Source organism: Pleurodeles waltl, chromosome 12, assembly GCF_031143425.1.
Source record: "Pleurodeles waltl isolate 20211129_DDA chromosome 12, aPleWal1.hap1.20221129, whole genome shotgun sequence".
NCBI lineage: Eukaryota > Metazoa > Chordata > Amphibia > Caudata > Salamandridae > Pleurodeles > Pleurodeles waltl.
Genome location: NC_090451.1, coordinates 518,283,972 through 518,311,680, shown reverse-complemented (window position 1 = coordinate 518,311,680; position 27,709 = coordinate 518,283,972). Strand labels below are relative to the sequence as shown.

The 27,709-nt window shown below is 43.5% G+C and overlaps 1 protein-coding gene across 6 annotated transcripts in view; it reads left to right on the top strand.

The window, feature by feature from the left end:
* Positions 1-27,709, top strand: part of NDRG4 (NDRG family member 4) — a 637,307-nt gene that overhangs the window by 91,910 nt on the left and 517,688 nt on the right. The window contains exon 1 of one of the 6 annotated variants that reach the window (XM_069217400.1): positions 10,066-10,423. The exons of 4 other annotated variants lie outside the window; for them this stretch is intronic. In XM_069217400.1, the coding sequence (XP_069073501.1) occupies positions 10,387-10,423 (37 nt within the window). In that variant the 5' untranslated portion in view covers positions 10,066-10,386. Of the gene's footprint in view, positions 1-10,065; positions 10,424-27,709 lie in introns of those variants that run through there. One more of the 6 variants, XM_069217399.1, reaches the window with a different exon arrangement.

Below are 27,709 nucleotides of genomic sequence, written 5' to 3'. Positions count from 1 at the left end.
TTTTATGTAGTGCAAACTTGACACAAAGATATTGAAGTGCTTTATGTTTTTTTTTTTGGGGCAGTTTTATATAGCGCAAACCCGATCCAACGGTATTACAGTGCTTTTCATGAGCACCGGTTACTTTACACAAGAGTACATTCACTTTTGGTAGCAAGGGGAGATTAAATGGTTTGCCCAGAATCACAGGCTGTTGAACCGGTGCCAAGACTCAAACCGTGTTCCCCAGCTCCAAAGTTGGCAGCTCTGGCCCTTACGCCGCATCCTCACCCCTGGGGTCCTTTGTCTGGTGTGTGTTGGGGCAGTCTGGGAATAACTTGTTTTTTTTAATAACCTGATAATACAGGTTCTGCAATTTCATAGGTCTGCAAGGCAGGTGCAATCCCTAACAAAATCGCTATAATTCATTTGCATCGACATTGCAGAGATGAAGGAGTGAAAAAGTTATGTCAGGATTGTAATCTGTGACATTCTCATTCTGTCAAGACCTCTGTAGTGGGTCTATTAACCAACTAACTCGAGCAGAGCTTAACACTAAGGGATAGCACATGCTGTTGCTAACCTCCGAGGGGGTCACCAACCAAGCACTTAGGTCAGTTATAGGCAAGAATGTGTCGAAAGATGTCTCCAAAATGGTGGAAAAGGAGTTGTGACTCCGGAACCAAGCACTTCACGGCCTCAAGCTTGATAGCAAACAGTATCTAGTCTTTAGATGTAAATTGGGCCTCTTAAAATAGAGTTCACTTAGTAGAGGCAGCCATTTTCCTAACCCTGTATGCGCAAAGAAGCTAACACAAGGGTGCCACAGTGAGAGGAGCAGCGTTATCATAGGGCACAAGTGGAGCAAACTCAATCAATTCCTCCTCTCAGAATTCACTGGTGTTATGGCTTTGAAAGTTCCCTCACAGCTACTGCGACCTTGCAGATGCCAGTTCTGGAAGCGCTGTCTAGAACAGCTCTCAAATAGCACTGCTTCCTGTTTGAAGAGGCCCCACCTCGAATGACCCCCACAGTCACTGTCACAGGCCCAGAGCGCTTCCCCATCACCCTCTGGACTCCTGTATATAATGATCTACGTATCGTCTGTCACAGTCCAGTAATGATTAACCTACTCTCTTCTCTTCTAACCCCAGGCTTCATGTAACTACTCCACTGTGTACCAAGGTCATTGAAAATCAAGGTCAAAAAAATATCTTTCCTACCCTATCAAGTGGCCCTAGTCTTATTCTGACGTCTACTGGTGTTCCTTAGGAATATACATGTGTTTGTTGATTACATCTCAAAGTCAATCCTGGACGGTCACAGTAAAGACTCCATGGGCAGGAGATGTTTTAAACAGGAGAACTGCTGTTTCACAAACTGTGGCCATCAGGACCAGCCACTGCTTATACTTACGTGACCCAAATGCGTTGTTGTGACAGAAGTCTTTTGTTGTATAAGACAACAAAGAAAGACTACAAATAGACATTATGACGAGTCCAGATTTGTTGCTGACGCAACGTTGATAGGTTATTATAATATGTCTTTCCACAGGGCCCCGGTGGAAAGACCCTAGACAATTGAAATAGTGTACATAAAGTGAGTTTTTTCATAACTGCATCATACATTTTCTTCAGATATTTGAGATTTGAGTTCCATATAAATTATTTTTACGTAATTTATTTTGTGTGTGCATCAATAAACTGACATGGTTCGAGACCTACCTTGGATTCCCAAGAAAAACATACATTTCAATCCTTTTCATAGCCCGAAAAAATGCCAGTGGACCAGCCGTGAAGGAGCCTCACTGGGCACCACTGCTCTAGGTGAAAAAAACACTACCATCCAAACCTAGGGTTCCCCCTCTACTCTGAGTGGTCCAGATGGCAAGGCCAAGACTTTAAATTTTGAGTAGCCACCCCAACAGAGATATTTCTCATTTCAAAACCATCAGCCAGTGCACACATGTATGCACTGAAAAGGCACAAGAGATTCAGATACACACTATCTGTTCTACATAGTCCAGTCCTGAGCCGAGGGCTGTCGTAAGACTATTAACCCAAGGCAGTGCTTTAAATGAATACTGAGTGCCAGGCCTTCTGTATTTCCATTTACAACACTGACCCAAGGTCACAGATGTCGCGCCTCTGAAACCTATTGTGTCGGCCCAGCTACAATTGAAGCTCTGTTTCACCAATCTGCACACATTTGAAGCCTCCTGTTAAGTTAAGCTGCCTCTTCTGTTATTCTCTTTGTATACAGTTAATGTTTTTAAAAGTTAGGCTTGTATTGCAAATGAAGAGTATTCATTCCTTTAAAAGTTTAACAGACAGAAATATAGGGCTGCCCCCTTTTCTTTGTTCCTAACTCTTTTGACCCCCCATTCTCCAGGTTAAATGCCATGAGGGTGCCTCTTTGTGGCTTGTTTCGTGCTATAAAGGTTTAGATAAACACACTAGAAAGGGTTGCATCTCTAGGGTATCCAGCCTGTCTGTAGGAATGAGTTAAAAACACCCTAAAGATGCCGGCCTTGTTGTGTCCTCTCTCCTGCAGCGACAGGCCTGGGAGGTTTGCTGTGGCACTTGGCATATATCCACTACACTCCAAACACAAAGGTAAAAGACATTGTCATTTACAACGCCAATAGCTGTTCTGTTAGTGACAGCATTCTGCTAAAAAAAAAAAGGCCACTCAAGTGCTTTCCTCTGAAACAAATATCTCTGGTGATGAGCAGATATCAGGTGAACCTGACTCTCACATAATAACCCCACGAGTATATATAGCTCAATCCATGGATGATCTGGTGGGATTGTCTCCTTGCGTTTACCTTATGTTGCTAACCATTGCTGAGACACCATTGTCTTCTGGTCCAGTCACTGGGGAATTCTCTCTGGTATCACCCTTATATTTTACCAGGATTACTATGTAGTACCCTGGGATTTACCCTAGAACTACAAATCTTAGGGTCATACTCATTATTGCAATATTGTATTGATAGACCTTGATTCACATGTTATACTGGTGCTTCAGTGAGTTTGTGACTCTTTCTCTGCAGGGGGCGCACGCCTCTTTTTGTTTCCTTGTGCAAATACCTGAGGGACTGAAATGCTTTTGTTTTGTTTTCCCATTTCCCTTTTCCTGTCTGGGTTTTTTCTTTCTTTCTACTTTTATTGGACGGACATGTTGGCTCTGTCCTACAGATGCAAATTGCATCTTTCTAGTTTAATGCCATTGTCTGTTTTCCCCCTCCACACCACACTTGCTACTTTCCCCTTTGCCACACACAGTCCATGCTCTTCATGCCCGGTGGCTTCCACCATGGTTCTCCCACAAATATCAGATACATACAGTTTGCTGACACTTATAATTTGATTACACTGAATGTCAAGGGTATGGATTCTCTACAAAAGCATGGCAAAGTGCATGCAGCGTTGCTCATATGGCAAGCACAGATCATCATCTTACAGGAAACTCACTTAACAGCTGTTGAGATCTCCAGACTGAAATCAAAATAGAGAGGCTAAGTATTCCGCATGGGTTTCTCTGCTTATGCCAGAGGGGTGGTTCCAAGGAAAACAGCACATATTCCTTTTAAAGCAGACAAACTGCAACCAGATGCAGGTGGCCATTTCCTATTAGTGAGATGGTGCCCTCAATAGCCGGCCCCTTAATCTGGGTGTCATATATGCCCCACATGTTGATCAACTGGCCTGCTGGATCCAACTAACAGCCCTGTCCCGTGGGCTGGCCAGGAGCCCTGTGTATTATTGTGGGGGACTTTATCTGTGTCCTTGACGAGCACCTGGTTAGATCAACACCCTTTTGTTCCCTAGTCCATAAGAGGCACACACGACTAGACAGATTTGTTTGGTCAATGTCTGTTTCTTTTATGCTTTACTAACTCCGCACCACAAGCCCTTGGTCGTGAATGTGACCCGGGGTAGACTGCTTTCCCCCATCCCCACATGGAGGCAGGCAGTTTCGATGCTGGAGGATATTGTCTTCTGACAGACCTGCTTGAGTGTATAGAAACCTTTTTTAGGGAGAATGCTGGGACCCTCTCTTCTCTTGCACTGGAGTGGGAGGCCTTTAAGTAGTGACAACGAGCTTATGTATTACAACTGCGGTGTTGGTGGTCCGAAGGATGCTGTTGAGGGACATAGTGAATATAGAATCCTCTCTACTCGATCTGCAATGAGTCATACAGTCCTTCCCTGATAAACCGGAAGAACTTCAAGCGGCCCGTTAAAATGGAATTGCTCTGCTGGCATGATTTATCAGCATACCTGACTAGGGTGCACAATGAAGGCGGTAAACCCACCCGTCTGCTAGCACAATACTTGCGCCTCAGCAGGCAGGCTTTGCCCAGTCACTACCACTCTCTCCTCTGGAGAGATAGTCCACACCCAGTCTATCATACACAGACTCCATGTTCAATCCCTTTGTTGCTTCTATCCGCCTCAGTCGTTTAACCTTAGAACCTCGAACACCCCTGGTCCCCCACATCCCCTTACGGAGCAAGAACTTAAATTGCTAATGGGGGCCTCACCCTGTGGGAAAGTCCCAGGGCCAGACAACTTACCAGTGGAATTTTATACCCAATTCACTAATTCATGAGCGCCCGAAATGGTAAAATTGTATAATGCAGTTTTTATCACTGGCTCCTTGACTCCGACCCTCACTGAAGCCCTAAGCTCCACATTTTTGAAACCACACAAAGACCCAACAGACTTGACCACCTATCTATCTTGAATTCTGACTATACAATCCTGACTAAATTACTGGTGTGTAGCTACTACAGAAATTACCAGGCATAATTCATGAGGGCCAAGCAAGCTCTGTAACACCACTCTCAATCTCCATAGACTATGGCTTATTAAAGATGAGTCGGCTACTTTGTTCCCTAAGGCTGCACTTATTGCTCTTCATCTGAAGAAAGCTTTTGATTCACTGCATTGGTTCTATATGCACAGGGGGGCTTAATTTATTCTGGATAAGTCCGTATTGGTGGGAAAGTGCACATATCCTCCACTCCACTTCTCCAGCAAGGGCGTGAAAACCGAGAAATGCATCTCAGCCTCATGGCCAGTTGGCAAGGGCACCAAACAAGGTTGTCCGCTCTCACTTTTGTTGTTAGCCATGACCAGAGAGCCATTTGCAGCTAGGAATACAGTATGGGATACAGATCCAAGGCAGGACTTGTGCAGTAGCCTTATATGGGGATGACCTACTGTTATACATTTGAGAAGCAAATTTAGACTTCTCTTCTATTACTCAGGTGATATCCAAGTTCGCAATTATCTCCATCCTTCAAGTAAACTGGGCTAAAGTCTGTTTTCCATTTACAACAGAGCTGCAGGCTTCCAAAAGGCACCTGGACCCCAGATTAAATCGCAAACTGATTACATTTTGGTACGTAGGGGTCAACATTTACCATTTCCCAGCAGACATATGTGATGGGAATTTATGCAAGAGGATCTGTGCATTCCGCATCCAGATTTCCTTTTGGCCTTCTCTCCCACTGTCAGTGCTAGGTTGCATCTACTTGGTGGAGATGAAAATGCTACAGAGCTTCCTGTACTATTTTATTAATCTTTCACTACTTATTCCACGCTCCTTCTTTAGACAACTGGACTATTCTCTTATAACGCTGATCTGGGGGATGGGAAAATGCCAGTGAGCCTTAGCTACACTAAAACTTCCAGTGTCAGCAGGTGGGCTAGCCTTACAGATTTTGAGTGCTATTACTTGGCAGCACAACTATAATGGCCAACTCGAGGGCTTACTGTTTACTATTGATGAATTTAGGGAAGGCTTATTGGACTACTCCTTGTTATCCAGTACCTTGCCTGCTCGCCACAAGCCATTTTCGCACAGCTCTGGCTTGCCTGGCCACGATCAAGAAATTAACTAACACATCAGCAGCCTTTGGCCCTGCCACCCCTCTGTTGGGTCTTCCTACACTAGGGGGGCAGTTATGACCAAGATAAATGCAAAACTGGCAGAAGACAAGATTATCTACTGTGGGTGACCTTTTTGTCAGTGGTGAAATGATGGACTTCCCAACCCTTACAGCAGACTATAGCCTCTCTCCTGTGCAATCCCAGAGCTGTGAAGGTATTCAGCAAGACTCTACACACTTTATCATACTCGCCGTACACCTCCAACCATCACATGAAGTGTATCAGACTCTTTATACAGCTGGCGTGGGTGGTAAACTGATAAAATGGTTCTACAGGACATTTCTAGCTCAGAGGGATAATACATTCCCCTCTACAGACCTCTTGAGAAGCTGACCTGCTTAGGTGTTTCATGACTGGAAATGGATACTGGCATACCCTCATAAAGTGTCCGGAGGAGCTCGATTCAATTACATCCAATTTAATGTCCTGAATAGAGCATATCTCCCACCATCCTCCATCAACAAGGTCTTCCTAGGAGCATAAGCAAAAGCCCCCTTTATTCGCTCCCTGGCGATAATCACCTACATATGCTTTGGGCCTATCAACAGCTCTTGACTTATTGGTCATGCCTGTTAAATAGACCTGGGCAGAGTTCACCGAGTTCTGCTTCGTGGAACTCCGTGAAATGCTGTAAAAAATCTGCTGTGCTATGCGGTTTTCTGCGAGCTGCAGAGTTTGGGTAAGTCGCTCTGTTCACGCTGATTTTCCGCGCCAGGAGTTTCTCCCACTCTGTAAAATCAGCACAAACTGCATCTCTCTGAGCACCAGAGGGCTCTTACTTCTTTCTGACTCTCGAGTAGACCTTCTACTCGAGCGGCAGCTTTCTCAATGCGGTAGCGACCTACTGCAACCGCCCACATTCAGAAATCTCGCTCATCAACATAGCGATTTCTCTCGCTTGCCAACTTAACGTTGGCAAGCTGCGCAAGAGAAAAAACTCTGCTGCACATCACTTTGCAGTTTTATTGACAAAACTCTGTGAACTCCCCCAGTGGAGCTGAATTCTTCGCCCACCCCTACTGTTAAACACACGTACATAATTACAGGACTCACAGTAACGAATTCCCCTGCAGCCGTATTACTATCTCTGTTCCCCCACCCTAAGCTTGCTAGACCTGCCATGAAGTTTCTTGACCTGGCCCCGCTCTTGGTGAAGTGCAGTGTCACAATGCACTGGGAAGAACTTAGCCCCCAAACCACTACGACCTAGGCTAAGGCCACTCTCTAATGGGCCCAGTCTGAGAGTCATCCTACTGCATAGAGAACAGCGTGTGGGCATGAAAAAGTACTTTATTGCACAAGCCTGGGAAGTGTTAGAGGAGCAATATAAAGAACCTACCAAGGAGGAAAATGTCCACTACATGTGTATGTGTCTGGGGTGTTCAGGGCGGATGAAACACCCCAGACACATATAATGGACATTATTTCCTTACTTTACTTTATTCTGACCTACAGTATTCTTTCCGTTTGCTTACTGCTAACCTACCATGGATCACAGTGGTGCACACGGTAAGGAGTGTCATTGAGCGCTGGGCAGTGGCATGAACAGACTTGGCAGAGGGAAGGTAGCGGAGAGGGGACTGTTCTGGGGTTATATAGTTTTGATCTGTTTATTGGACCTTAAAAAGTGATAGATGGATAACTCTTTAAATATTCGTTCGTCCTCTTGTAGAAAGATTTGCTATTTCCTGTAGGTTGGTTTTTAATTTTGGCCTTCTGATATATATATTGTACGTCTACTCTGAACATCCAAGCACGCCAATAAAAATATTTCTTTTTAAAAGTGAGAGAAGGGCTATGGAGAGATGTGTGGCACTGTTGGAGGGTGGTAGTGCGGAATTCCGTGGAGACACAGTAATATTTCAATGGCGCCAACAAAGATTGTCCCACCGGGCACACCAGCGCTAAAGCCGGGCCTGAATAAGATATTTCCATGCGTGTAATGGTGTAAAGAAAGTGGCAGTGTATATCGGTGGTGTAGGGGCAGTGCTATGTATCTAGGTCATTAGTAGCTTTTGCAAGCTATTAGCAGTATTTTTGTCTGTAGTGATTTTAGCGTGGTTTCGTTGAGCACACAAGTCTGTATTGCTGTAGGAAGTCTGTTAGTGGCTATATTTGGGGCTGTAGTGGAAAAGCTGAATAAGTCTGAGCCTGGGTAATAGTTGGACTGCGTTATAGGTTATCGTTAGGTCTGTAGGGTTGCAAGGGCCGCAATATTAGAAGTCTTGAAGTTTGTTGTGGTATCCTGAAAATGTCCCTGACTCTATATGCTGTTTTTTGGCAGTATTATTAAACATCTCTGGGCAAGTAGTGGTGTTTGGGCAATGCTGGAGTATACCTCTTGGTCTGTATTGGTGCTTGAGTAGTGTTATTGGCTAGCTGTGTGTCCGTATTTGTGACTGGTCAGCGTAAGTGGATTTCACTGGATCTGTAATAGTTTTTACATGTTACTGGATGTATTTAGGTCTATATTCGTGTTTAGGGAAGACTACTTGATGGCTCTGGGTCTGTAGTGGTATTTAAGCCACAGAAATGGATGGATGTAGGCCTCTAATTTTAGACAGTATTACTGGATACTTCTGGAATTGTAGTTGTGCCTTGGCAGTGTTCTTGGATTTATCTTGATGTGCGTTCTTGTTTTTTGTTCTTGTTTTGCTATGTTATTGAATGCCTCTGAGGCTGTAATGATTTTGGGTAGTGGTATTGGATTATCTAGCTATGTTCATATAGGCTGGATACTTATAGGTCTGTAACAGGGTTTGGGCAGAGCTATTAGATTTCTCTAATCCTATAGTCTCTTTTATGCAGTGTCACTCGATATCTCTCGATCTGTCATGCTGCTTGGCCAGTGTTACTGGATATCTGTTGTTCTGTATTTGTGTCCAGGTAGTGTTTCCGGATGTCTCTATATCTGCTGTGGTGTTTTGGGGTCTCTATTTGCGTTTGGATAATGGTATTAATATATCCGTGTTTGTTGCAGTGTTTGGGCAGTGGCATTGTACTTATCTAGGAATGTACGTGTATCTGGCTCTCCAGGTGTGTAATTGTGTTTGAGTGGTGGTGGTTGTTTTCGCTAGGCATATATTTGTGCATGAACAGTGTGCCTCAATATTACTAGGTCTCTAATTGTATTTGGACATTATTATTGAGACCTCTTGGTCTGGCTATGAAACGGTAGAGTTATTGCATATATTTAGGAACCTAGTCTGCTTTGGGTAGTTGATAAATAACATTGACAGTGTAATGGTGTCTGAGTTGAGTTATTGATTTCTGTTGATCTTTAGTAACATTTAGGCCCTTGAAAGACACATCGGAGCCTGTAGTTCCATTTGGGGACGCATTATTGACTAATCCGTGCTCTGTACTGGTGCTTGAGCGATTCATGATTGTCTGAGTACATAGTTGGCTGGGCCATGATTTGTGATTCTGGGGTTCAAATTATGGTGATGAGCTGACATTTATATAGTAGTAATTTGAACTGTGATACCGGATGCCTTTCGATGCTTAGAGGGGTTTTGGTAAGGTCCCTGGCTATCCCTGGTCCAGCTGTGATGTTTTGACTGCCTTAATGGAGTTGTTTAGGCTTGTGTTGTTTGTGCAGCATTACTGATACCCTTACAATGTGATGATGTCTTTGAGGTGTTAGTGTAATTGGTTATGTTTGGGTGGGTGGTTGTGAAAAGAAGGGTCGTGCTTTGGAAATTGATAGTCCGTAGTGCAGTTTGAGTTCTGTTACTGTATACTCCTAGTATGTAGTGATGCTAATACATACTACTGTTTCAGTCGATCTGTTTGGGTCGAAATTGATTTTCCTGCGTTGTACTGGTACTAGGTACTTCATTGATACTTCAACTGCTGTGGTCAAGGCAGTGTTCTTAGGCATCTTTGTGACTGATTTTGTTTGGACTGGACGTCTGCCTGTCTCATTTGTTCAGTGGTGGTTCGTGGACTGTGTCTGGTGTGCCTTTTAGTCCGTAATGGCCTGTGATTGATGTCCCTGGCTCCCTCTGGGTCCGCCACTAAGTGAGGGCAATGTTCCTGAAGGTTTCTGGCTGTTTCTGGCTCTGAAGTACGAGTACTCCTGGCTGGCTTTCTCCATCTCAGTCTGGAGACACTGCGCTTTGTAGTCATCGTTGCAGGGTCTGCAGTGCCAGCACCGTTGCCTTGCTGTCTGTTGGCAAATGCTGGGAACAGTTCATCTGCATCGTGGTGTCGCCGCCGCACACTCTCTCTGCCTCCCTCCTTGTCAGCAGTCGTTCTCTCGTGTCCTCTGCCTCTCGCCATCCTCCCGTCTCTGCCTTTAGATCTACAGTGCCCTCTGTGCTTCCCTCCTCCTTTCCCCACCCCACAGTGTGTCATATCTTAGCAGTTTGTCTCCGCGGACGCCGCGGGATCGCCGGTCTCCCTGTGGTGGGTGGGATATCCTGACGCACCTGCTCGAATAATGAAAGTGCTCGGACACAAGATAGAACTGTTGACAGGTAATTCTGTTTTTCTATTTCTTTATTGAGTGGTGGCAGCTCTCTGGGAGACTGCAGACGCCACCCTATGCCTCATAGGCTGGGTGGTTCCCCAGGGGGGCGCGATGTGCCGTCACGCTTGGACAGATTGCGAAGAGCCCCAGAAGGTACCCCAGACCCGTGGATGTGCCCTAGTAGGCAGCAGGGTGACGTGCATGAGATTGCATTCACCGTGCCACCCTCTTGCCATTCTTAAGGTGTGTTGTGAAAAAGGGTAGTAGTGGGGTGTCGTCTGTCTTTGTTCTCGCTGCAAATGACGGTGTTGTTAACTGTTGCTGTCCAATGGCTGGAATGTCGATGCAGCCTCTTTATAGTTACTGGTCTGTGACGCAATAAGTGAATGACGGCAGACGTGTGACGTCGCCAATCCGGCGACGTGCGACGCTTGTGTCTGTTTCACATGCAGTGATATCAATAACCTCAATAACCGTTTATTACACACACAGGGTACCTTACTCACGTGCTGTCACAAATTAATGGATTATGCCACAAAGCAATTGATTCGTTTTTTATATATTCACTAAGCAAAGTAGTAAAGCTCGGATGGTTCCAGTGTATGGCGACCCAATGGTATGAGTCTTAAACGTGTGAAATCAAAATTCGGTGATATTATGAGTGAGTGAAAGAGAATGCATTTTTGTGAGCAAATTAGAAACCAGTGGTATCGTTACAAGTATTCCAAAATGTGAAATCACGCAGGATCGCAAAAAGTCAATTCTGCTATGTCACCATCACACAGTCCAAGAAAGGATGCAAATTAACGAAACTTCCTGTGGATGCAGAAGCAGAGTTGACCTATTTTACAGTGCGCTCGCCGCGATATCACATGTTTATCTGTAACACTTTAAGCCTTGTGCGCCGATTCTCTATTCACTAACAATAACCTGTCCTTAAGCTTCTGACTGTGGTGTCTCAAGTTTACAGATAATCCAGTTTTCGATGAAAATATTATTACAAAATAACGACGTGTGCTAATAGAGGAGAGGCAGAAAGCGCAATTCCATTGACGAGGGAAGTAATAACCCTGTGATGTCGTGAGTCATAGTCGTAAACCTGTGATGTCGTTAGTGAGTGGCCCCATGCCCACCAGGGCAAGTAATAAACGTGATGCCACGAGTGAGTGTAGTTATACCCAGGGGCTTAAGGTAGACCCTGACGCACTTGCAGGGGTTGGGCGTGGAGCGCCCCTTGAAGGGGTTCGGTGATGGTGGAGGGGTGGCAATGCAGTCAAATGCCTATAGATATCTGTGAGATGAAAGTCTCGCGGACCATAATCACATTATGCAGGGTGGGGACATCATTATGGGTTGCACCACTTATTGCACACACGTGACGTCATCAGCCCTAGATGTCTCTAATAGGGGAAATCATAAATCTGCAATAGCATGCGTGAGTCCAATTATACACCCGAGGTCACCAGTCCGTAAAATAATACTTGCAATGCCAATAATTAGGGAAACTGCAAAGCAGTAATATTAGTGAGAACTTATTAGTGATTTCAGTTATGTAGCTATGATGCCATTAGTAATTGAAATCGCGATATATTGACATTATCCATAATGTAGGTCACAGAAGTTTGTTGTACTTTAATGGCATTGTAACCCTTGACGTCACCTGTTTGTAAAATGAAAAAACAATGATTTCCTTGGTAAATTAAATTAAAAACGGTGATTTTTTCCAATCACTGAATCCTTAGGTGGATGGCAAGATCAATGAGCGACTCATTAAAGCGTGATGTCTCTAAGTAGTGAACTCATAACCCTGTTATCTTACCAATAAATGACATTCTAAGACTCAATTTTTATTGGTTAGTTAAATATTTCGATGATCGGAATTATTAGTGATAAATATCATATTTCAGAGTTTGTTGAAGCCTAAAAAAATGACTGGACTGTCAAAACGATCTAAAATAATACCCATATTACTATAACTGTTTTTACAAATCATACATTCGGAATTAACACTGTAAAATGCACTTCGAAAACTTACATCTTCATGTTCTTCCTAAAATCCTCTGACGTTGGAATTTTTCGTTATCACCACTATTAAGCTGTCACATCAGGTGTGAATCATGCCTGATATAAGGCCTAGATTTTAACTTCTTAAAGCTTACGTGTTTCCAGATGAATTGAACTTGTAGAATCTCTAAGCTTTCTTAAATCGCCACTGCTTTGGAAACACAGACCATGAAAACCAAGGTATACTGCTTCAAAGACGAGGCAAGCTACTTTAAAGAAATGCATTGCCTGGACAAGTAGCCATCACCGTAATATCATCTCCTAGTAAAATGTTAAACCATAGTATTATCTCAAAGTAAAGTGACCATCTGATTATGTCACCAATAGAAGAATTCAGAAACCAGTAAAATCAGCAATGGTTGAAAAAAGAAATCTGTGACTTCTCCTGAGAGTGAAATCATAAATCCATGATGTCACCATGGATAAAAGCAGAAACCTGGAATTTCCAAAGGTGATAAGATCAGAAACTCCGGATGTCAGTGATGGGTGCAATTAGAAACCTGTGAAATCATCAAAGGATGAAATCAGAAATCTGTGATATCCCCACGTGGCGAAATCAGAACCTATAATGTCACCCATGTGAGTGAAATCAGAATCCGTGATGTAACAGCCAGTGGGTAAAATTGGAAACCTTTGATGTCATCAATGGTTGAAATGAGAAATCTCTCATACCAGCAATGGTTCAAATCAGAAACCCTTATTTTCCCCAGGCTGTTACATCAGAAATCTGTGAAATTACCAGTGGGTGAAATTAGAAACTTGCGTAGTCACCAATGTTGAAATCAGAAACCCATGATGTCTCAAAGGCAGACAAATAGAAATCTTTGATTTCAGGAAGAGTGAAATCTGAAATCTCCAGTGTTAGCAGTGGATGGAATCTGAAACCCCCAGTGTTAGCAGTGGGTGAGATCAGAAGCCCATGATGTCACCAAAGGTTGAAATTAGAAGCCTGTGATTTCATCAGATGTAGAAATTGTAAACCTTTGATGTCAATGAATGTTGAAATCATAAACCTGTGACATCACGAACTTCAAATTCCGAAATATGTGATGTCACCAGGAGGTGAAATGTGAAATAGGTGATGATACCAAGGCTGATGTCAGAGATCACTGGTGTTAAAGAGTGATACCAGAAAATGTAAGTGATTATATCATCTGCTAGTAAAGTAGTAAACCACAATGTCATCCTTAAGTGACATCATCAGAACATGGCCTCACTAATGGAGGAAATCAGAAGCCTGTGAAATCAGCAAAGGTTGAAATCAGAAACCAATGATTTCCCCTGATGGTGAATTCATAAACCTGTGATGTAACCAATGGATGAGGTCCAAAACCTATGATGTCCCCAGTAGGTGAAATCAGAAACTTGTGAACTTAACAAAGATTAAAATAAGAAGCATGTGAAATTCCCAAGTGATGTAATCAGAAACATGTAAAGTCACCAATGGGTGAAATCAGAAACCAGCTAGGTCATCAATTGATGAAATCAGAAGTCTTTGTTATCACTGAGTGGTGAAGTCAGAAATCGTAGATGACAGCCATGTGTAAAATACGAAATCTGTGATGTCGCAAGAGGGTTAAATCAGAAATCTGTAATATTACCAATGGGAGAAATTGGAAATCCATGCTATCCCCAATGGGTGAAATCACAAACCATTGATGTCCTCAAACAACGAAATCAGCAACCAGTGATGTCAGCAGTGAGTGATATCAACAATCTCTGTTATGACCAAATGGTGATGCCACCAATGGGACAAATGATAAATCTGTGAGGTTACCAGTTGGTGAAATGAGAAACTTGTGGTGTCACCAAGGCAGAACATAAGAAATGTCTGATGTCACGAACGGGTGAAACCTAAAATCTTTAATGTTTGTGGTTGAAATCGGAAATCTGTGATGTTACCAATAGGTGAAATTAGAACTCTGTACTGTCACTTTGGGTAAAATCAGAAACCTGTGATGTCACTGAAGGTGGACAGGAGAAAGATGTGGTGTCAACAAGTGTTGAAATCAGAACCCTGCGATGTCACCAAGGTATGAAAACAGAAAAACGTGATGTCAACAAAAGTAAAAATCAGAAACCTATGATGGCACCCACTGTTGAAATTAGAACCCCTTGATGTCATCAGAGGTTGAATTCAGAAACCTCTGAACTTGACAAAGTTGAAATAAAAAATCTGTGACATTCCAACATAATATCATAGCACCAATCTGTGAAATCAGACATCTTTGCTATCACCAAAAGATGAAATGAGAAACTTGAGATTTCTCCAGGTGAGGAAATCTGGTGAAATCAGAGACATGATTTTCCCAGGAGGTGAAATAGAATCCCAAGATTACACTAATGTTTGAAATCAGAAACTTGTGATATCATCAGTGGGTTAAATCAGAAATTGTTGATATCATTAGTGGGAGAAATTTGAAACACATGCTATCACCATTGAGTGATATCAGAAATTTGTAATATCTGCAAAGGGTTGAAATCTGAAACCTTTGAGGTCCCAAAGCGACAAAATCAGAAACCTGTGATGTCACCAATGAGTGAAATCACCACTCTCTGGTATGACTAAATGGTGATGTCACCGATGGGTTAATTCAGAAATATGTAATGTTACCAGTGGGTGGAATCAGAAACATGTGATGTCACCAAGACAGAACGTCAGAAATGTCTGATGTCGCAAAGAGGAGAAACCTGAACTTTCGAATGTTAAATCAGAAATCTATGATGTTACCAATAGGTGAAATTAGAACTCTGTGCCTGATTTAGATATTGGGGGACAGGTTAGTGTTTCACAAATGCGACGCAGGGGCGATTAACATTTTCAGCAAATGGTGAAAGTCAAGCATTTCAAGCAATGGTGCAGAGCTATCTTTATAGCCAATGTGAGGTAAAGATGTAACAAACTATGCAGTTGGAACATACTGGACAAACCCAATCTGATTATTACTGAAAGATTGGAGTCCATGGTTACCCTTTGATTCCTCACTTGGGCTCAGCTGTTTGGTGGTGCACCTGGCTGCTGAGGCCATGTTGTTGATGGGTGGTGTTTGTTCCATTTGCCCCAAATGAATATTTCAATTTGTGACGTGATGTTGTTTTTTACTGTGGTTCATCTTTCATTTGACTCCTTACAGCACTGCCCATTTCAGTAAAAATCAAAGTATGATGGGTTTCATACTTAGATATGATGTGTGTATTATCTGCACAACAGTAACAGTTGAGTTTGAAATAGGAGACTAAGGGCCTGCTTTAGATCTTGGTGGAGGGGAATACTCTGTCACAAACATGTAGGATATCCCTTCCACCGTATTATTATCCCATTATGTCATACGGGGATCGTAATACAGCAGACGGAATATCCGCCATGTTTGTGACAGAGTATCCCCTCAGCCAAGATCTAATGCAGGCCCTAAGTCTTGCAGGGAGCCAAGGCAAATGTTGAATAGGATGTAGAACTGTGAGGTATATTAGTTGTGAACTGAATGAAGAGACCTGAAAGAATAAGGTGAGAGGATGATCTGTTCAATATGAAAAGATATAATCAGCTTCCGTTTACCCCTTGCACTCTAATGTTGTCAATTCTCTGTAGACACTTGGAAAAATGAACAGTTTCAAAGGAAAGGGAGAGTTAATAATATATGCATGCTTCTGCTCCAATATAGGAATTTGTCCTAAAGCAGATCTTTGAAGCTTTATATCTTTGAGACTGAAGCAGTCTATTGTTGGCCAGACATTAGCAGGATCTCTTGTTTTAAGGCATGTTTGTTTTAGGGAGTGTTTTATGTACGACATTCCTTTTGGTAGATACCTATATTAAAGGAGCTGTTGGTAGTTCTTGCTGGTTTGGCCACATAGCTATTCAAGAGGACATTGGTCTGCTGTTGATTCTGCTGGCCTACAAGTGTTTGTAGCATTGGCAAAGTCATTTGTTGTCAAGAGGTAAAAGGTGATTACATGTAGTTGTTTCTTTTTCTGTTATCAGGTGAACTGAGCTATGCTGCTGGAACCGTGGTTGAGGAGTGAAAAGGCAAGGAGGGAGACTGAAACTAGTGGCTGGGAAGTGATTCAGGTGTGCCTTGCAAACAGTAAGGGTCAGTGGTGAGGAGCCCTTTTGCTGTGTTGCCAAGAAATCAATATATCCTATTGTACTACCACTTCCAGGTGTTACTGTTGGCTTAGCCTTATTCCTCTTAACTCTTCTAGTGGGGCTGTTGTTTGTGACCTTGATGTCCCTCACCAGGTCTACAAGCCCCTCAGCTGCCCAACCTATTCAGATCTCTTGTCCCATGTTGTGGGCTCCTGGCCACTGTCAGCTCTCTAGGCTGTGGCACAGCTCTTTAGGACATAGGGCAGGCCTCCCTGAACCAAGGCAGGCATCAGGTTTTGCAGTTCATTAACTTTATCCACAAAACATCAGATTTACATGCCTCAACTATACATGTACAGAGTGAAAATACCATATGGGAAGCTATGTTAATTTAGGAAAACAACACTGCCTGAACATGCTATTGTGGCAGGAGTGACGCCTGCAAGGTGTACAGTCACATTCCCCCATCCTGAGTGCCAGACTGAGTACCTGGAATCCCAGTTTTCGATTTTGGCACCAGCCTCAAGTTAATCTAGTGTATGTGCAAAGGCCAATGCTGTCCCTTAATATGACCGAGGTCCTGTACCTGTCCTGTGACCTGGAGGGGCCCACCAAGTGTGCCATCATTTTGCTGACAGTGGTCCTATCACAGATTTAGCATGTAGTTTGGAGGGGCAGCATACCATGTTTTGTGAATCCATAGTCATGACCAGAACTTTTTATCTGTGTCAATGGAATTCCGGCCTATCGGCCCCACTCGTGTAAAGTTCTGCTTCAATGCTCTAACCCTAATCCTTGGGCTAACACCCCAAATATGTGGTATGCATGTTTATGTATGTGCTTGTGTAGTATGTGCAATATGTGCGATGTAACAGAGGCTGGAAACTAGGACTTCTGGAAGTTCATTACCTGCTCCTGTGCACAAAATGGAGGCAAGATAGTTTTCCTGGACAATGGGGGTGTTTTGTTGATTTCCTGAAGATTGAGGCAGGAGATGTAGACAATGAAGTGGAGAAGGATGAGACAAAGCTGCCTTAGAAATTCACTTAGGCACTTCTGCACCTTTTGCTGAAAGGAGCTGCTGATCAGTCTTTCTGTAGCTCTGCAATGTGAAAAATGGTGGGTGTGAAGGGTGGGATTGAAGTCACTGTTGTTCAGGGTTGAAGGAAACTTTTAGATTAAAACCAGCCTTTTGTATTCTCCCTAGTCACTGTGCAGTGTGACTGTTGATATGCTAAGTATTGAAAGCTCATGCCTTTTTGTGCCTTTGTTTTGGGTACCCAGCTTGAGACTACCTTGCTGTGAGCAGCATCAATCTAGACAAAAGCTATTCCTGGAGAACTGCCTAAAGAGGACACCGAAAGAACTACCCTAAATCCTATTCTGAGATTTCACACCAAAAATTCAAAATCCCTGGTCTGCTTTGACTATATTAAAGTGAAAGCCATTGACCTCCTTACTGTTTAAGTTCCAAGTCCTCTTTGACCAAAGAAAAGAGTGCTCTACAGTGTACTCTGGGGTCTGATGCACACCCAAAGCTGGTGTCTAGCAGCCAGCTTCCCAGATAAGGGTGGATATCACCTTAAGTCTTGGCTTGCTGAAAGAGCTGTATCTGACCTCAAGCACCTGAGAGCCAACCTTCATGCCTGCTGATACAGGGAAAGACCAGAAACAGCAAGACCTTGGTGCTGAGGTTCAAATAGGAGAAGGGAGACTGCAATTAGAGACTGGCAAAGCCTGTAACTATGGGCACAGTCCCTTCAAAATTGAGTTGCCAAAGTGGAAATCATGAATCAGCAACTAACCTTGGTGCAGTACGAATGATAAAAACAATTGTAATTGACCTTGCTGCACAGTGTAAAACTGTGCCCATGGTGGCCACTGCTGTTAAAACCAAGACCTGTGTATGCAACCACTATAGCATTTACAAAGTGCACCCCATGGCTACCAGCAGGTCGCTGTATCCCCGACCAGATGACAGCCCATCTGCAATTCAACAACAGGTGACACAGACATGGGTCTGATGCCTGCCATTGGACCCACTTCTGGCACAGCCAATGACTGCATTTGCCTAAAGGCTCCAGGCTTCTGCTCTGGCTGCCCATCCTGCAGCAAAGTACCCAGATCAAGGGCCGCGCCAGCATCCACCACAGCTCACCTCAGAAAAGGGAGATATTGGAGACTCACACTGCCGAATGACATGGAGACATGTCTTGTAGTCAACCTTTATCAAGGAGACTCTTTTGAACTCATCATAAGCATTAATGAACTGCAGTATCTACTCCTGACTTGATTCATATTGCACAAAACTCTCTAACCTAATGGAGACCTGCTTAGACTCACAAGAAGAAGACATCCTGGGGAATGGGAAAGGGAGACTTTTATCTCAAGGTGCAATAGCCTAAATGCCAGTGTGTATTAGGTGATGATGCAGTGGTGTCTCAGCCTGGTATGTTTTTCTTCCCCACTTGCATTTGTGATATGCAGAAATCACATCCACCCTTTCTGGCACTTCAACAGATGTACGGTTGCTACAGTCATAGTCTCTAGTCTGATGTTCCAAAAGCCCCCTGCCGATCCCCTCTCCCCCACAAACCCACAGCCTCAGTTCACTCCCAGCAACTGCACTGGCTTCTCCACAATCAACTCCCCTCTCCTTTACAAGTCCCAACAGCCTCAGCTCGCTCTCCCCCCCAGTAGCACCTCCTGCAGCACAATTCAGCTGTTGAGTCCAATGGGGTATAGATGCTGCTCTACATTGTGGCTTCAGAAGTGGCAAAAGCATGTCTGGCCACGGGTGACCCTGCTCCCAATTCCTTCACAACAGCCATCCTGAAGGGCAACAGGGATCCGGTACAGGGCCAGCACGTACATCTATAGCATGTGCCTACTTACACCGCACCCTGAGGCCACAGTCCCTACTTAATTCTCATACCTCCCCACAGCCTCAGATGCAGTGCTTTACCTGTATCTTGTAGTGCTTGCTCCCCACTCCTGCAGCCCTCACCTGCGTTCCTCTCCCTCGCTGCTCATCCTCACAGCCTGAGACTGATCTCACCTCCCACTCCACACCAGCTCCTACAGCCTCAGCCCAAACTCCCTTCCTGTACCATCTCACAGCCTCAGTACATTCTTTCCTCTTGCACCAGCCTAGTTGCATATGAACCTGAATAGTCATCTGGAACTATATGAAGGGCAGATATTCTGTGGGTGCATTTGTTGACATGTGTGTGTTCACAAGTGTTGGGTAATTTGACGTGTGTTGTGTGAGAGGTGTGCTATGTAAGTGCTTGATGACTGAGTGTTGTGAGTGCAGGCATAGCAGTGTAAGTGCTGAGTGAAAGGCGTGCCCATATTAGTGCAGGATTGAGTGGTGTGCGCATGTGAGAGCTGAGTGACAAGACTGTGTACATGTGAGTGAAGGGTGAGCTGTGCAATGGATGAGTTGATTTCCATGTGAGTGGAGGACGATTGGTGAACCAGTGAATACAGGATGATAGACCCTAGACACTTTACGTAGCTCACCATGTAACTGACGCTTGGTAAGTGGTGTTTTTGGTGTAATTTAAACTAGGATTTTTTGTGAGAAGTAAGGTGGAGAAGATACATTATCACCTGATCCTACATCAAAAACAGTTTTTTGGACATGCCTGAAGCTGAAGTTACTTTTCTAGTGGTGGGAGAGCCAACACATGCCAAAGTCATGCTGAGCTCTGACTCAGACATATATATTCTTGGACCCTTGGGCCAAAAAGTAGCCACATCTTCATAAGGCTTCTGTCAATCACTAAGCCTCCATCCCTTCATCTAGCGGATACATAGTGCAATTTACAACCAGGATTCCTGGGATCAAGGAGTTAACGTGCTTGACAAAACTGAGTGATCTTAACCCTTATTTTACTGTGCCCCCTTTTCTTTTATCATCACGTTTGTGAGTACCTTAAAAACTTCAGTCTAGGATGCGTTCTCTAAAAAAAACGCAAATGTTGCTTAATATGTTATTAAACGGTAGCAGAGTTACAATGATAACCTACTTGTATCTTGGTTTATTAACAACATTGTCATCAGAGGCATGAATGTTTCTAGGTTTATGTGCAGAAACTATGTAATAGATTTACTAAAAACTCATGCAGAGCAACACAGCAACTGAAGTTGTGTTGTTTCACACTTTGGATGTGTGCTGTGCAACCCAGATGCAAAGCCGTAACAGATTGGAGAAATACATATATTTCTCCTTTTTAACACCTGTCACAAAGAGGCATTATTTTTGGTGCAAACCCCTCTTTACTATTATTAGTAGATATGGCTTTGCATCAAAAACCATAGAACCATGTGACACCCATGCATTGCCCGTGGAACGCCCCTTAAGCAAAGTAAAGTAAAGCAGTGCAAAGTGCTGCTATGTGTTACTTTCTGGCAACTTTGGAAAGCTGCAAAGTTAATTGCAAATAAAATTTTTATGTCAGTTTATGTCACTTTTGTGGCGCAAACCTGGCATAGAATGTTAGTAAATCTGTGCCGAAGGCTTCTAATAAATGTCATTTAATGGAGTTCATTCTAGCTTTCTAAAGTGAAACACTTCCACATTAAATAAATATACTTTTTGAATTTCAAAGAGTCCTTCGCATATTCTACATGATGATATACTTAACATGCACATAGCTCGGTTTCTGTTATGGCGCTAAGAAACAAGTTGTATCACTTGCTTATCTCTGTGTTGGCATTCTCTATTTATTTTCTCTTTGCCTGCCTGTGCATTTACCTGAAACACATTCACCCGTTGTGGCAGCAACAGCCCTTTACTGTTTGCCTGCCTGTGCATTTACCTAAAATATATTCACTTTTTGTGACAGCAACAGCCCTTTAGGAGAGTCGGAGCCGCAGGGAGCATAGGAAAAAATGAAAACACAAAGGGCCTGATTCTGACCCTGGCGGCCGGTGACCGCCAGGGTCACCGGCCACGGGAGCACCGCCGACAGGCTGGCGGTGCTCCGAAGGGCATTCTGACCGCGGCGGTTCAGCCGCGGTCAGAAAGGGTAAACCGGCGGTCACCCGCCGGTTTACCGCTCCGCCGCCATGGGGATTCAGACACCCCCTACCGCCATCCTGTTCATGGCGGGAAACCCGCCATGAACAGGATGGCGGTAGGGGGTGCCGCGGGGCCCCTGGGGGCCCCGCAAAGTATTTCAGTGTCTGCTATGCAGACACTGAAATACGCGACGGGTGCCACTGCACCCGTCGCACCTTCCCACTACGCCGGCTTAATTCTGAGCCGGCGTCCTCGTGGGAAGGTTGATTTGCCCTGGGCTGGCGGGCGGCCTTTTGGCGGCCACCCGCCTGCCCAGGGCAAATCTCAGAATCACCGCGGTGCGGTGTTCTGACGGGGTTACTTTGGCGGGCGGCCTCCGCCGCCCGCCAAAGTAAGAATGACCCCCAAAGACTTGTTAATTGATGAACTGTTGAAGACCTGTGAAATACCTTGTATGAGTGTGAGATGTCAGCCCCAGCCCATCAGAGCTCAAATGCGTCTGTCCTGGGAGCTGCAGCTTCATTAGCCTGGTCTATGGCAGATGATGGGGGTGGCTAAAGCCCTTTCAGCCCTAGGGGTTATGCGCGCCTGCTGTCCGTTAAATTATTGGATCGTACACCTCACTTAGACAGGAATACCATAACCTTTACATTAATGGAGCTCCTTTTGGCTACGTTGATGGAAAACTTCCTCTGATGGAATAGGGGCTGTGGGCATTTCACTGCTCGCTATATTTTGGTGGACAGCGTAATGTCCTTTTTAGGGGCGAGCACAAAGCTCTCCGTCCCCTGATGTAATCTCTCTTTGGGCTTCTAACCACGCCCATGTCACATCAATCCCTTACATTGGTTCGTGAGCTTGCCTTTTAAAAATCCGCTTGCGTAAGGCATGCATATGTCATGCCTTTTCTGGTGTTTAGCCCTCCTCGAGTGCACCAAACAACTACTGGAAACATACGAGGCTCCATGTTTTCCGTATGGTTTCTGGACTACTTTTTCTCTTTATATCGCAGCGCGATCGCGCTGTGTTTTACACAACATGATCGCGCTCGGTTTTTTGCCCATTTAATGTGGCAAGAAAAGTCTGGTTAGGAGTTTACAATGCTAATAGCTCTAACTCGACGAAATGTGAGACCCGTTGTATTGCAAATGCTTGTTTCTGTCTGTCGCCACAAAGTTTACCTGGTAGTGATGGATAGAAAAAAAACTAATAATGCCCTGAAAAGAAGCTTGCAGGGCCTGGGATCATTTGTTTCTTGTTTTTCATAAATAAAAGCATGCCTTGAGAGGACGTTCTGAAAAAGAAAACATATAAAAAAGTTTAGTGAAGGAACTTCCGTCAAAATGTCAGTACTTTAAAGGGTACCATTGTGATGGCGGTTCCTTTCAAGGTACAGTGTGACCTCTGGGACCACAGTCATTTCTAAATTTGACAGAGTACTGAATGTCCTCTGCCATCAAGACGGATACCACTCTGTCCATCAAAATCAAAATTAGCCCCTCTGTACTGCCACCAACGTGAAATCAGAAACCTGTGATGTCACCAAGGGATGAAACCAGAGCCCTTTGATATCAATGAATGTTGAAATCAGAAACCTGCAATGCAATTAAATGCCACATTCACAAGTCAGTGATGTCACAAAAGGGTGAAATCTGAAATTTGTGGAGTGCCCCAATGGTGAGATCAACAATCTCTGCTGTCAAGAATCAGTGATACCAGAGACTAGTAGTTTTCAAATGTTTACTGCGGGAGGTTTTAGTAATGCTTACCATCTTCAGTGCAAAAAACATACTTCAGCATTTTATGTACTTCTGATTTAATTTATAAGTATGAAATCAATGGACTTCATCCTTCTGGTCAACTTAATGGGGCAGTGGTGTGTTTACAAGGCTTCCAAAAACATACAAGTAGCAAGAGGCTGAAAATTAAACCTGACATTTCTTTTTCACCCTGACATCAGCTTCTAAATAATAATATACCGTGTTTTGCAATATAGGTAAGGTTTCCAGTTAAAACAGATTTTTACAGATAAAACTCCATTAAAGACAATATTTGATTTGCAGTAGAAACCTAAATACACTGGATTTTTCTTCCCTTCTACTGCTTTCGGGCCTTCTGGTATCAAAGCAACAGAAGTGCAAGCTCTACCTATAAGACGTTTTCTGTGACGGACCCCCTTAGGACATGATAATCCACTTTATATGCCTGTCTGCCTATTTGCCAGGTTCCTGGACTATATGTACATGCCCATTTGCAAAGTTCCTGGTCTATATGGACCTACTTTCACACGCACCATTGGAGCATTGGAGCATGGCTCACCTCATATGGATTTAGCTTTCTCTACACTGCACATTGCTGTATAGTGTCTGGCAGGTTCACCGCTAACTATGAGCAGGGCCTCATCCAGGGGAAGAAGCCCCACCATGATATCATATTCCTTCACTTACAGCGGGTCTGTGCTTTGCTCTCTGAAAGCTCAGGTGTCAGGGTCATGACAACTAAGATCACTGTGCATACAGATGCCTCTAGAATCAGTGTAGTTCATAAAGAGCTGTACCTAACATCCATGTTCTTAGAATTACATGATGATGGTCGGAATAGCATACCAACAAAAGTTGCACCCCCTCATACAGAAGGACAACGCCCATATCATGAGCATTTTCAGAAATAAAGAAGAGGCACAGAAGTTGTCCTTAGACCACTTTTGATGAAACTGGTTGCCTACACTGTAAATATTAACTCAGAAAATCTGTGGGTTAGTCCCTTAGCTGCAGACCGTGCAGCTTACAAACATGAAGAGACTGTCACTTGTCTGTGTTTTCAATTTTCTGCTGAAGACAGCACTATTTGAGAACAAATATTGTCATGTACCCATTCAGAGCCTGCAAACTGAAGTTTAACATGTTCATGATACAGCCCCACGATCACTAATTTCAATTTTCATTCCTTTTCCCACCATTTCCATATGAAGTGTGAAAGCTGAAAGAAGACCTAATGCTTAACAAAATCATCTCTACAAAATATACTGATGAACTTAATGGAATCATCCTGAGTAGGGCTCATTCTTTGCTCAAAGACGGAAAATTCACTACACCAGCGAATAAGGCATGGAATACAGCAGTAAAGTAAGCCATGCAAGTTCTCACATACCCGGAACAAGTACAATCCCTATACTGCTTTAAAAATAAACCAAGATCCGCATGCTTGGTAAAAATCAATTCTTAGCTGTCCTTGTGCTGGCTTTCAAATAAACAAAAAATCCCATAGGCATATCCCAGTGCTGTAAAATAAGCTTTACTGATGGTGCGACTTGTACAGGCAAACAACCCAAGGCACCCTGCAGCTCATGAAGCTTCTGTACTACCTCAGATGCACAGCAACATGGTTTGCTGTCACCAAAGGCAGCACAGTTAAGTCAGCATAGTAATTCAGACAGATGTCTCCCACATGACCGTAAAGAGCAAGAATACACCCAGATAACACAGTTCAACCACATTTATAAGCCGAGTCCTTTCTTGGTTTCATGTCATGAGCGCAACTAACTGTAACTGGAGAATTATAAAGCTACTTTAACCTTTGTTTTTTCAGTGAAAAAAAAAACATATATGTGTGTGTGTGTGTGTGTGTATATATATATACGAGCAAATTCAAGGAAATAGAGAGGAGAGGCATTACTATTCCCGAATTTAATGGTTCTCAATTCCTTGACTTCGTCCATCAGTTGTTGGCTCTGCTGTATTCATTGGGCCATTAGGAGTGAGAAACCTTGTAAACATGAGTCACTCAAAAGGTTTCCTCTGGTGGCGGAATTCTGAGTTGGGTGGCATTTACTGCACCCATTAATACTGGGTGCGTTAAATACCTCACCCTTTATTACATTTTGGCAGGTCAAACCTCCGGAATTTAACATAGGAAAACCATATTGTATTTACTGTGACGTGGATTTTGGCGCAGTGGCACCAAAATCCACATTATTCCCCCGAAACTCAGAAAAAGTGCTATTGATCCAGCCGATATATTTTGAACCCTCAGAGGGAGGTTTTATCAGGTGCGATAAACACTGCAATGTTACTATTAAACTTACTATTAAACCTGTGATATTATTGAGCAATATCCTGCACTTTTGATGCTATTGACTGGGCTGCAAAGTTGATGTGCCAGACACAAATAACAACGTAACTTAAAATGAGATAACGCACGATAACATAACTGCAATGCATAATGTATTTTTATGTAACATAACATGAATTAGTTTGTGGTGGTGAGGAAAGACTTGCTCGGGCTTTAGAATGAGTGACTTATTTATGGGTGTAACTTTAGAATATTAGAGGGAATCTGCTGTTGTCTTGGCCAGGATGGCAGGTGGGAGTCAGTGCAGTTCTCTTATGTGTTCCAAGAACATCAATGTCCATCTGCTCACAAATTCTGACAGTTCCAAGTTCCCCATGTATAATCAATCAAATTATTTTTAGGGAACGATTCTGAGGCATAGTAATTTCCACTTTCATATTGGAACATTATGCTTGTGTTACATGAGGTACCCTTGGGTGCAACACAATAATCCATTCGTCATGAACTCACATTACGTATGGCAGTATCTGGTTTAGTTCTCTTGCAAACCCCAATCCAGGGATTCCCAGTTCGTTGTGTCATATCTTTTGTTGCTCATGATCATTGGGTGAGCACCAAGGAGCAAGTAGATTCTCTGGTACATAACCTGCATTGAAATATGAGTTAAAATAAGTTCAAGTCCATGGAAAGCACTTCAAGATAAGGACAATTGACAGGAAAAAGGGTAAAAGTGTTTTTGAAAAAAAGAAAATATCCACTAAGGACATTTCATTTCACATTGTAACTTGTAAATTTAGAGAATAGGCTCACGGTGTGCCAAATCAATCTTCAGGCCAATGTGTTTCGGAAAATCTACTTTGCAAGGATATTGGAAATCATTGAGTACTTGAACTATCTAGACCCACAAGGGTGCAGACTTTGGTGCCTTTATTAATTACATCACACGTCTCTGAGGTGTTATTCAATATCCTTTTTCATGTGCAGTTGGGTGAACTTTATTTAGTTTATTACATGTCTTACTCTCTTAGCCTAATAATGTTTTCACATTGCTGGGTTAATTCTTTAATATTATCCTACTCCACTGCCTCCCCCATTAGTTTTTGATTAAATACCTTTAAGACCATCCTTCGTACTCTCCACCCATATTAAATATGTTTATCGGGCTTCGAAGGATTCATCTTCTTTGTTATTTGTTTTCAAGATTCCCACCCTAACCTACCGCCACACTTTCTCTAATTAATTTTCTGTATTCCTTTGTTTGTCTTTCTCTGACTCCACAATCTTGACTGGTTACTGGAGCACCGAGGCACAAATTGATGCAATGAAGCACCATGTTTTGTATTCCATTGACGCACAAGAACCAATGCTAAAAAGATAAATGCAGATATGGCTGGGGGGATCAGTGGTTCTTTGCTGCAGTCCACTAGGGAGACATTAGTGGTGCCGTTGCTTAAGCCTGGACACCCCCCGTCTGACATGAAAGCATATCACCCGCTGTCAATTTTGAATAACGACTATAAAATTCTAAGTTGTGTTCTTGCAACTCATTTGTTACCGCACATGACTGCATTGATCCACCGGGACCAGGTGGGCTTTATCCCTGGCTGTAATACACCACTCAATATATCCATAAATTGCTGCCAGTATGGCAGGATGGGGCATGTCTCAAGGACGACAGGGTAGTTATGGCAGTGGACATTGAGAAGGCATTCAGTAGCCTTGATTGGGTGTACCTCTATGAGGTGATGGGACGATGAATCTGGGGAGAGACTTTGTGGCCTGGACTAAACTGTTGTATTCTGATCCCACAGCATGAGGTAAAACAGGGGGCATTATTTCTGCTACGTGTGTTTTGGGTCAGGGGACCCGGAAAGGCAGTCAGCTGTCATCACTGCTATTTGTGCTGGTGGTGGAGCCCCTTGCTTGTAGGGCACGTATGGGGCTCAATTTCTATTAGATGCTGTGCCGTGGGCCATGGTATCATACTGCGTTATATGCTGATGATATGTTGCTCTTTCTAAAAGATACTCAGAGGGATACGG